The sequence below is a fragment of the Oncorhynchus tshawytscha genome, unplaced genomic scaffold (genome assembly GCF_018296145.1).
Source record: "Oncorhynchus tshawytscha isolate Ot180627B unplaced genomic scaffold, Otsh_v2.0 Un_contig_607_pilon_pilon, whole genome shotgun sequence".
Taxonomy (NCBI): domain Eukaryota; kingdom Metazoa; phylum Chordata; class Actinopteri; order Salmoniformes; family Salmonidae; genus Oncorhynchus; species Oncorhynchus tshawytscha.
In genome coordinates, this window is record NW_024608462.1 from 5,001 (window position 1) to 17,160 (window position 12,160).

At 45.4% G+C, this 12,160-nt stretch overlaps 1 protein-coding gene across 50 annotated transcripts in view; it reads left to right on the forward strand.

Annotated features, from left to right (window-relative positions):
- LOC112242255 (protein PHTF2-like) overlaps nucleotides 1-12,160 on the forward strand; it is a gene marked incomplete at its 5' end in the record, with an annotated part of 28,116 nt that overhangs the window by 4,616 nt on the left and 11,340 nt on the right. For 46 of the 50 annotated variants that reach the window (XM_042313207.1, XM_042313222.1, XM_042313221.1 and 43 more), the window contains 3 exon segments: nucleotides 3,042-3,212; nucleotides 5,346-5,571; nucleotides 9,271-9,471. In XM_042313207.1, the coding sequence (XP_042169141.1) occupies nucleotides 3,042-3,212; nucleotides 5,346-5,571; nucleotides 9,271-9,471 (598 nt within the window). 50 annotated transcript variants of the gene reach the window in all.

Genomic DNA, 12,160 nt, shown 5'->3' on the forward strand with positions numbered 1-12,160 from the left:
ATTGTTTTGCATTAGGAGGAACCCAGGGCCAAACGCACCAGCATATGGTCTCACAAGGGGTCTGAGGATCTCATCTTGGTACCTAATGGCAGTCAGGCTACCTCTGGCGAGCACATGGAGGGCTGTGCGGCCCCCCCAAAGAAATGCCACCCCACACCATGACTGATCCACCGCCAAACCGGTCATGCTGGAGGATGTTGCAGGCAGCAGAACGTTCTCCAAGGCGTCTCCAGACTCTGTCACGTCTGTCACATGTGCTCAGTGTGAACCTGCTTTCATCTGTGAAGAGCACAGGGCGCCAGTGGCGAATTTGCCAAACTTGGTGTTCTCTGGCAAATGCCAAACGTCCTGCACGGTGTTGGGCTGTAAGCACAACCCCCACCTGTGGACGTCGGTGACTGGAGACTCTCACCTCGGGAAATGGTGTCCAAACAGCCTGATCTAAACGGGCTGTTAGCTGAGCTGTCAGTCAGACAGTTGATACCGTCTTCTTCTTGTAGGAGTAGATGAACCATTCAAGCAGATCTCTCTATCTTCACGTTGTCATTGATGATGATGATGGCTCTCCTAGTCTAATCCCAGTAAATACAATACTAGTCATATCTCCAGTTATTGTATATTGTGAGAACACAGTCCAATCTACCGCATTACTATCAATATTAGTCGCTCTGGCAGCTGGATATTAGTCAATGCTTTGTTTCGATCATTCCTGACCATACCTGATGTAGGAGACACCTCTGCCAGTGAACCAACCATACCTGATGTAGGAGACACCTCTGCCAGTGAACCAACCATACCTGATGTAGGAGACACCTCTGCCAGTGAACCAACCATACCTGATGTAGGAGACACCTCTGCCAGTGAACCAACCATACCTGATGTAGGAGACACCTCTGTCAGTGAACCAACCATACCTGATGTAGGAGACACCTCTGTCAGTGAACCAACCATACCTGATGTAGTAGACACCTCTGCCAGTGAACCAACCATACCTGATGTAGGAGACACCTCTGTCAGTGAACCAACCATACCTGATGTAGGAGACACCTCTGTCAGTGAACCAACCATACCTGATGTAGGAGACACCTCTGTCAGTGAACCAACCATACCTGATGTAGGAGACACCTCTGTCAGTGAACCAACCATACCTGATGTAGGAGACACCTCTGTCAGTGAACCAACCATACCTGATGTAGGAGACACCTCTGCCAGTGAACCAACCATACCTGATGTAGGAGACACCTCTGTCAGTGAACCAACCATACCTGATGTAGGAGACACCTCTCAGTGAACCAACCATACCTGATGTGAACCAGTGAACCAACCATACCTGATGTAGGAGACACCTCTGCCAGTGAACCAACCATACCTGATGTAGGAGACACCTCTGTCAGTGAACCAACCATACCTGATGTAGGAGACACCTCTGCCAGTGAACCAACCATACCTGATGTAGGAGACACCTCTGCCAGTGAACCAACCATACCTGATGTAGGAGACACCTCTGCCAGTGAACCAACCATACCTGATGTAGGAGACACCTCTGCCAGTGAACCAACCATACCTGATGTAGGAGACACCTCTGCCAGTGAACCAACCATACCTGATGTAGGAGACACCTCTGCCAGTGAACCAACCATACCTGATGTAGGAGACACCTCTGCCAGTGAACCAACCATACCTGATGTAGGAGACACCTCTGCCAGTGAACCAACCATACCTAGGAGACACCTCTGTCAGTGAACCAGTGAACCAACCATACCTGATGTAGGAGACACCTCTGTCAGTGAACCAACCATACCTGATGTAGGAGACACCTCTGTCAGTGAACCAACCATACCTGATGTAGGAGACACCTCTGTCAGTGAACCAACCATACCTGATGTAGGAGACACCTCTGCCAGTGAACCAACCATACCTGATGTAGGAGACACCTCTGTCAGTGAACCAACCATACCTGATGTAGGAGACACCTCTGCCAGTGAACCAACCATACCTGATGTGGAGACACCTCTGTCAGTGAACCAACCATACCTGATGTAGGAGACACCTCTGCCAGTGAACCAACCATACCAGTAGACACCAGTGAACCAACCATACCTGATGTAGGAGACACCTCTGCCAGTGAACCAACCATACCTGATGTAGGAGACACCTCTGCCAGTGAACCAACCATACCTGATGTAGTAGACACCTCTGCCAGTGAACCAACCATACCTGATGTAGTAGACACCTCTGCCAGTGAACCAACCATACCTGATGTAGTAGACACCTCTGTCAGTGAACCAACCATACCTGATGTAGTAGACACCTCTGCCAGTGAACCAACCATACCTGATGTAGGAGACACCTCTGCCAGTGAACCAACCATACCTGATGTAGGAGACACCTCTGTCAGTGAACCAACCATACCTGATGTAGGAGACACCTCTGCCAGTGAACCAACCATACCTGATGTAGGAGACACCTCTGTCAGTGAACCAACCATACCTGATGTAGGAGACACCTCTGCCAGTGAACCAACCATACCTGATGTAGGAGACACCTCTGTCAGTGAACCAACCATACCTGATGTAGGAGACACCTCTGTCAGTGAACCAACCATACCTGATGTAGGAGACACCTCTGCCAGTGAACCAACCATACCTGATGTAGGAGACACCTCTGTCAGTGAACCAACCATACCTGATGTAGTAGACACCTCTGCCAGTGAACCAACCATACCTGATGTAGTAGACACCTCTGCCAGTGAACCAACCATACCTGATGTAGTAGACACCTCTGTCAGTGAACCAACCATACCTGATGTAGTAGACACCTCTGTCAGTGAACCAACCATACCTGATGTAGTAGACACCTCTGTCAGTGAACCAACCGTTTTCATTCATTTTCTATCTTCCTCCTTGTGATTTTAAAAATAAATAAATGAAAAAGGGTATTATTTTAATGATTTATTTTCTTCAATCACAACAACAGTGATTTGTGTCTGGACCTCTCTCTCTCTCTCTCTAAGTACTCTTTCTTATTGATCTGGACCAAAGGCGTCTAAGGAAGGCAGCTCACTTGGATGTACATAGGGAAGGAGATGGCTCTAGCACCACTGATAACACCCGGGAGGGCGGCCCACACTGCCACGGTGCCGCCACCGGCTCACCTTACAGCCTGTTCATCGCTCTCTTCAGAGATTTCTGGCATGATATCTGTAAAGCGCGGTGTGTATTTTTCCCTCCCGTGAGGTTACTAAAGAACCCTCTCTCTCTCTCTCTCTCTCTCTGGTATAGCTGCAACATCCCTTGGATGCCACCCGGATTCTAAATCTGATCAATAATAAATATCCCTTTCTATTGTATGAGAGAACAGAGTCCTGTACACTACCATTCACAAGTTTGGGGTCACTTAGAAATGTCCTTGTTATTGAAAGAAAAGCACTTTTTTTTTGGTCCATTAAAATAACATCAAATTGATCAGAAATACAGTGTAGACATTGTTCATGTTGTAAATGACTATTGTAGCTGGAAACGGCAGATTTTTATGGAATATCTACAAAGGCGTACAGAGGCCCATTATCAGCAACCATCACTCCTGTGTTCCAACGGCATGTTGTGTTAGCTAATCCAAGTTTATCATTTTAAAAGGCTAATTGATCATTAGAAAACCTATTTGCATTTATGTTAGCACAGCTGAAAACTGTTGTCTGATTAAAGAAGCAATAAAACTGGACTTCTTTAGACTAGTTGAGTATCTGGAGCATCAGCATTTGTGGGTTTACAGGCTGTAAATGGCCAGTAACAAAGAACTTTCTTCTGAATCTCGTCAGTCTATTCTTGTTCTGAGAAAAGAAGGCTTTTCCGTGCCGGATATTGCCAAGAAACTGAAGATCTCGTACAACGCTGTGTACTACTCCCTTCACAGAACAGCGCAAACTGGCTCTAACCAGAATAGAAAGAGGAGTGGGAGGCCCCAGTACACAACTGAGCAAGAGGACAAGTACATTAGTGTCTAGTTTGAGAAACAGATTCCTCACAAGTCCTCAACTGGCAGCTTCATTAAATAGTACCCGTAAAACACCAGTCTCAACGTCAACAGTGAAGAGGTGGCTCCGGGATGCTGGCCTTCTAGGCAGAGTTGCAAAGAAAAAGCCATATCTCAGACTGGCCAATAAAAAGAAAAGATTAAGATGGGCAAAAGAACACAGACACTGGACAGAGTAACTCTGCCTAGAAGGCCAGCATCCCGAGTCGCCTCTTCACTGTTGACGTTGAGACTGGTGTTTTGCAGATACTATTTAATGAAGCTGCCAGTTGAGGACTTGTAAGACGTCTGTTTCTCGAACTAGACACTCTAATGTAATAACAACAACATAATCAATCAAGACCCACAAAATCAACTTTAACCCTACAGGAACACAGGAGTGATGGTTGCTGATAATGGGCCTCTGTACGCCTATGTAGATATTCCATTCAAAATCTGCCGTTTCCAGCTACAATAGTCATTTACAACATGAACAATGTCTACACTGTATTTCTGATCAATTTGATGATATTTTAATGGACCAAAAAAAAAGTGCTTTTCTTTCAATAACAAGGACATTTCTAAGTGACCCCAAACTTTTGAACGGTAGTGTACATAGTAAATATATGTTTCTGAAAATCATTCTTCCCACTATATGATAAACATGATCTGGTAAGATAATTATTTGGCTGAGATAAGAAGTTATTAAACAGTGATATTTTAACTGGACACACACAGAGGAGATCCATATTTAAATGCTTTTCCACGGCAGTTTGATTATTAACTTGTCTCCACGGGTTTCTCAGCGGGACAAAGTATGTGAAAGGAGAGGTCTGTCTTCCATCTTTGTTATCATTTTTCTGTGTGCGGAAAAAGGGATTTTGCAGCTTTGTTTTTCGTTGTTGTTGCCAACGTTACGGCTCGTTCAACTATTCAAGCTATGGCCAAGAGAAGCACGGAGCAAACGATGTCAAAGCATAAACGTCAGTAAAGGCTTTATAGTTGTTAAAAGGGATCCCCGGGGACGTTTTTGAGTCTTTCAATCTAGAAACAGTATTAAAAATCCAACCTTTTCACACCAGAAATCTAATGGTCACTGACAGTCATCCCAAATCCTATTTGAATTCTGCTTAGTAGCACCAGTAACCCATCCCTTTTAGCACTTAGTTTCTCTGCTCCCATGCCATGGCTTCAATTAGTACCAACTTGATCCAAGTTATTCTGTCTTGTTCTGATTTCTGCATGCTGGTTGGACTTGGGACTGTCTGCCTGTCCCGTCTCTCCACCTCTACCGCCTCCCCCCTTTAACCTCCCCCCTCCATCTCTCCCCTCAGGTCGAAGAAGTCCAAGCTGTCCATAGACAAGTCCACAGAGACAGATAATGGCTATGTGTCTCTGGATGGGAGGATAACCTGTAAGAGTAGTGAGGAGGGGCTACAGCTCCATGATGGAGGGTCTCACCACTGTGACCTGCTGCTGAGGTCAGACGAGACGTGTTGGACCGCACCCCCTCCTCTCAACACACTGCTGCTGCCCCCCGTCGCCAAGGTAAACAACAAGGTAACAGACACATTTATATACACACACACACCACCACGCAACACACTGACACATTTGCTACACCACCACCACCAAGGTACAACAACAAGGTAACAGACACATTTATACACACACACACCACCACGCAACACACTGCTACTGCCCCCCCCGTCACCAAGGTAACAGACACATTTATATACACACACACACCCACCACGCAACACACTGCTGCTGCCCCCGTCACCAAGGTAAACAACAAGGTAACAGACACATTTATACACACACACACACACACACACACACCACCACGCAACACACTGCTACTGCAACCCCCCGTCACCAAGGTAAACAACAAGGTAACAGACACATTTATACACACACACACACCACCACGCAACACACTGCTACTGCCCCCCCGTCACCAAGGTAAATCACATACACTTGGTTAGCAGATGTTATTGTGAGTGTAGCGAAATGGTTGTGCTTCTAGATCTGACTGTGCAGCAGTATCTAACAGGTAATATCTAACAGATTCCACAACAAAACCTAATATCTAACAGATTCCACAACAAAACCTAATATCTAACAGATTCCACAACAAAACCTAATATCTAACAGATTCCACAACAAAACCTAATATCTAACAATTCCACAACAAAACCTAATATCTAACAGATTCCACAACAAAACCTAATATCTAACAGATTCCACAACAAAACCTTATATCTAACAGATTCCACAACAAAACCTAATATCTAACAATTCCACAACAAAACCTGATACACACAATCTAGTAAAGGAATGAGATAATAGTATATAAATATAAAATATATGGATGAGCAGTGACAGAGCAATAGATAGTAAAGAATAGATAGTGAAGGATACAGTATTTACATATGAGATGAGTAATGCGAGATATGTAAACATTCTTAAAGTGGCATTATTAAAGTGACAAGTGTTCAGTTTATTAAAGTGGCCAATGATTTCAAGTCTGTATGTAGGCAGCAAGCCTCTCTGTGCTAGTGATGGCTGTTTAACAATCTGATGGCCTTGAGATAGAAGCTGTTTTTCAATCTCTCTGTCCCAGCTTTGATGCACCTGTACTGACCTCACATTCTGGATGGAAGGGGGGTGAACAGGCAGTGGCTCGGGTGGTTGTTGTCCTTTGATATTTTTTGCCTTCCTGTGAAATCGGGTTTTGTAGGTGTCCTGGGGGGCAGGTAGTTTGCCCCCGGTGATGCGTTGTGCAGAGCTCACCACCCTCTGGAGAGCCCTGCGTTTGTGGGTGGTTCAGACCTCACTACCCTCTGGAGAGCCCTGCGTTTGTGGGCGGTGCAGACCTCACTACCCTCTGGAGAGCCCTGCGTTTGTGGGCGGTGCAGTTGCCGTACCAGACTTTCCACCTTCTCCACTGCTGTCCCGTCAATGTGGTTAGGGGGGTGTTCCCTTTGCTGTTTCCTGAAGTCCACGATCATCTCTTTTGTTTTGCTGACATTGAGAGAGAGGTTATTTTCCTGACACCACACTCCGAGGGCCCTCACCTCCTCCTTGTAGGCCATCTCGTCGTTGTTGGTAATCAAGCCTACCACTGTAGTGTCGTCTGCAAACTTGATGATTGAGTTGGAGGCGTGCATGGCCTCGCAGTCATGGGTGAACAGGGAGTACAGGAGAGGACTGAGAACGCACCTTTGTGGGGCCCCAGTGTTGAGGATCAGCGGAGTGGAGATGTTGTTTCCTACCTTCACCACCTGGGGGCGGCCAGTCAGGGATTCCAGTACCCAGTTGCACAGGGCGGGGTCGAGACCCAGGGTCTCAAGCTTAAGGACGAGTTTGGAGGGTACTATGGTGTTGAATGCTAAGCTGTAGTCAATAAACAGCATTCCTACATAGGTATTCCTCTTGTCCAGGTGGGATAGGGCAGTGTGATGGCGATTGCATTGTCCGTGGACCTATTGGGGCGGTAAGCAAATTGAAGTGGGTCAAATGTAACAGGTAGGGTAGAGTTGATATGGTCCTTGACTAGTCTCTCAAAGCACTTCATTGTGACGGAAGTGAGTGCTACGGGGCGGTAGTCGTTTAGCTCAGTTACCTTAGCTTTCTTGCGAACAGGAACAATGGTGGCCATCTTGAAGCATGTGGGGACAGCAGACTGGGATAGGGATTGATTGAATATGTCCGTAAACACACCAGCCAGCTGGTCTGTGCATGCTCTGCGGAGGCGGTTAGGGATGCCATCTGGGCCGGCAACCTTGCGAGGGTTAACACATTTAAATGTTTTACTCACGTCGGCCACGGAAAAGGAGAGCCCACAGTCTTTGGTAGCGGGCTGTGTCGGTGGCACTGTATTGTCCTCAAAGCGCGCAAAGAAGTTGTTTAATTTGTCTGGAAGCAAGATGTCGATGTCCGCGACGGGGCTGGTTTTCTTTTTGTAATCCATGATTGTCTGTAGACCTTGCCACATACGTCTCGTGTTTGAGCCGTTGAATTGCGATCCCACTTTGTCTCTATACTGACGCTTTGCTTGTTTGATTACCTTACGGAGGGAATAACTACACTATTTGTATTGGCCGTGTTTCCAGTTGCCTTGCCATGATTAAATGCGGGGGTACGTGCTTTCAGCAGCGAATGCTGCCATCAATCCACGATTTCTGGTTAGGGAAAGTTTCAGTCACAGTGGGTACAACATCTCCTGTACACTTCCTTATGAACTCGCTCACCGAGTCAGCGTATACTTCAATGTTATTGTCTGAGGCTACGCGGAACATATCCCAGTCCACGTGATCGAAGCAATCTTGAAGCTGGAATCCGATTGGTCAGACCAGCGTTGGATAGACCTATGCACGGGCACTTCCTGTTTTAGTTTCTGCCTATAGGAGGGGAGCAACAAGATGGAGTCATGGTCAGATTTGCCAAAAGGAGGACAGGGCCTTGTACGCATTGCCGATGTTAGAGTAGCAATGGTCAAGCGTGTTTTTCTCGCTCATGTACTGCAATCGATATGCTGATAGAGTTTAGGTAGTCTTGTTCTCAAATTAGCTTTGTTAAAATCCACAGCTACAGTAAATGCAGCCTCAGGATATATGGTTTCCAGTTTGCATAAAGTCCAGTGAATTATTTCGCCTTCTTCGTTAACTAGGGACTGGACATTAGCGAGTAATGTACTCGGAAGCGTTGGGTGGTGTGTGTGCGCATCCGAAGCCTCACTAGAAGACCGCTCCGGCACCCTCTCCTCCGACGGCGTTGCTTTGGATCGGCCTCTGGAATCAGTTCAAATGCCCTGGGAGGTGCAGACAAAGGATCCGCTTTGGGAAAGTCGTATTCCTGGCTGTAGTGCTGGTTGTGCTGTTAAGTTGACGTCTCTCTGATATCCAATAGTTCTTCCCGGCTGTATGTAATAACACTTAAGGTTTTCTGGGCTAACAATGTAAGGAATAATACATTTTTTAAAAACGAAATACTGCACAGTTTCCTAGGGACTAAAAGCGAAGCTGCCATCTCTATCGTCGCCATCTTGCTGAGGTAAACAACAAGGTAACACACACACCACCACCACACAACACACTGCTACTGCTCTCCGTCAGCAGGTAAACAAGGTAGCTAATACACACACACACACACACCTGTCCTGAAACAGGTGAGTTTAACCATGTATAAACAGACTATACACTCGCTAGTCTGTAGTCTGAAAGTAGGAATCTGTCCAATCTGTCTTCCTGCCAGGAGACCCAGAGCCGTGGTGTGGGTGTGGAGAACATGTCTGATGAGGCGTCTAGTGAGGAGGATCCTGAAGCGTCCTACACCGCCATCCGTAGGGGCGTAGAGCGCGTCAGCAGCGACTGCACGCTGCGCAACAGGAAACCACATCACTACAAGAAACACTACGCCATCAACACTGAGGTGGGTGACCTCCACACTACCCAGGTTGGTCACACTCACACAGAGACATGCACAGCGACACACACATACATACAGTACATACACACACACACACACACTTACATACAGTACATACTGTACATCATACACACACACTTACATACAGTACATACTGTACATCATACACACACACACTTACATACAGTACATACTGTACATCATACACACACACACTTACATACATGCATACACACATACATACATACATACATGCATACATACATACATGCATGCATACATACATACATACATACATACAGTGGGGCAAAAAAGTATTTAGTCAGCCACCAATTGTGCAAGTTCTCTCACTTAAAAAGATGAGAGCCCTGTAATTTTCATCATAGGTACACTTCAACTATGACAGACAAAATGAGAAAAAAAATCCAGAAAATCACATTGTGGGATTTTTAATGAATTTATTTGCAAATTATGGTGTAAAATAAGTATTTGGTCACCTACAAACAAGCAAGATTTCTGGCTCTCACAGACCTGTAACTTCTTCTTTAAGAGGCTCCTCTGTCCTCCACTCGTTACCTGTATTAATGGCACCTGTTTGAACTTGTTATCAGTATAAAAGACACCTGTCCACAACCTCAAACAGTCACACTCCAAACTCCACCAGAAACACAATTGTAGACCTGCACCAGGCTGGGAAGACTGAATCTGCAATAGGTAAGCAGCTTGGTTTGAAGAAATCAACTGTGGGAGCAATTATTAGGAAATGGAAGACATACAAGACCACTGATAATCTCCCTCGATCTGGGGCTCCACGCAAGATCTCACCCCGTGGGGTCAAAATGATCACAAGAACGGTGAGCAAAAAACCCAGAACCACACGGGGGGACCTAGTGAATGACCTGCAGAGAGCTAGGACCAAAGTAACAAAGCCTACCATGAGTAACACACTACGCCGCCAGGGACTCAAATCCTACAGTGCCAGACGTGTCCCCCTGTTTAAGCCAGTACATGTCCAGGCCCGTCTGAAGTTTGCTAGAGAGCATTTGGATGATCCAGAAGAAGATTGGGAGAATGTCATATGGTCAGATGAAACCAAAATATAACTTTTTGGTAAAAACTCAACTCGTCGTGTTTGGAGTACAAAGAATGCTGAGTTGCATCCAAAGAACACCATACCTACTGTGAAGCATGGGGGTGGAAACATCATACTTTGGGGCTGTTTTTCTGCAAAGGGACCAGGACGACTGATCCGTGTAAAGGAAAGAATGAATGGGGCCATGTATCGTGAGATTTTGAGTGAAAACCTCCTTCCATCAGCAAGGGCATTGAAGATGAAACGTGGCTGGGTCTTTCAGCATGACAATGATCCCAAACACACCGCCCGGGCAACGAAGGAGTGGCTTCGTAAGAAGCATTTCAAGGTCCTGGAGTGGCCTAGCCAGTCTCCAGATCTCAACCCCATGGAAAATCTTTGGAGGGAGATGAAAGTCCGTGTTGCCCAGCAACAGCCCCAAAATATCACTGCTCTAGAGGAGTTCTGCATGGAGGAATGGGCCAAAATACCAGCAACAGTGTGTGAAAACCTTGTGAAGACTTACAGAAAACGTTTGACCTCTGTCATTGCCAACAAAGGGTATATAACAAAGTATTGAGAAACTTTTGTTATTGACCAAATACTTATTTTCCACCATAATTTGCAAATAAATTCATTAAAAATCCTACAATGTGATTTTCAGGATTTTTTTCCCTCATTTTGTCTGTCATAGTTTCAACTATGTCTGTCATAGTTGAAAATTACAGGCCTCTCATCTTTTTAAGTGGGAGAACTTGCACAATTGGTGGCTGACTAAATACTTTTTTGCCCCACTGTACATACATAAACTTACATACAGTTGAAGTTGGAAGTTTATATACACTTGGTTGGAGTCATTAAAACTCATTTTTCAACCACTCCACAAATGTATTGTTAACAAACTATAGTTTTGGCAAGTCGGTTCGAACATCTACTTTGTGCCTGACACAAGTAATTATTCCAACTATTGTTTACTATCAGATTATTTCACTTATAATTCACTGTATCACAATTCCAGTGAGTCAGAAGTTTACATACACTAAGTTGACTGTGCCTTTAAACAGCTTGGAAAATTCCATAAAATGATGTCATAATTTGAGTCCATTGGAGGTGTACCTGTGGAAGTATTTCAAGGCCTACCTTCAAACTCAGTGCCTCTTTGCTTGACATCATGGGAAAATCAAAAGAAATCAGCCAAGACCTCAGATAAAACATTGTAGACCTCCACAAATCTGGATCATCCTTGGGAGCAATTTCCAAAAGCCTGAAGGCACCACGTTCATCTGTACAAACAATAGTACACAAGTATAAACATCATGGGACCACGCAGACGACGTACCGCTCAGGAAGGAGACGCGTTCTGTCTCCTAGAGATGAATGTACTTTGGTGCGAAAAGTGCAAATCAATCCCAGAACAACAGCAAAGGTCCTTGTGAAGATGCTGGAGGAAACTGGTACAAAAGCATCTATATCCACAGTAAAACAAGTCCTATATCGACATAACCTGAAAGGCCGCTCAGCAAGGAAGAAGCCACTGCTCCAAAACCACCATTAAAAGAGCCAGACTACAGTTTATAACTGCACATGGGGACAAAGATCGTACTTTTTGAGAAAAAGCGTGTTCGAGCAAGGAGGCCTACAAAT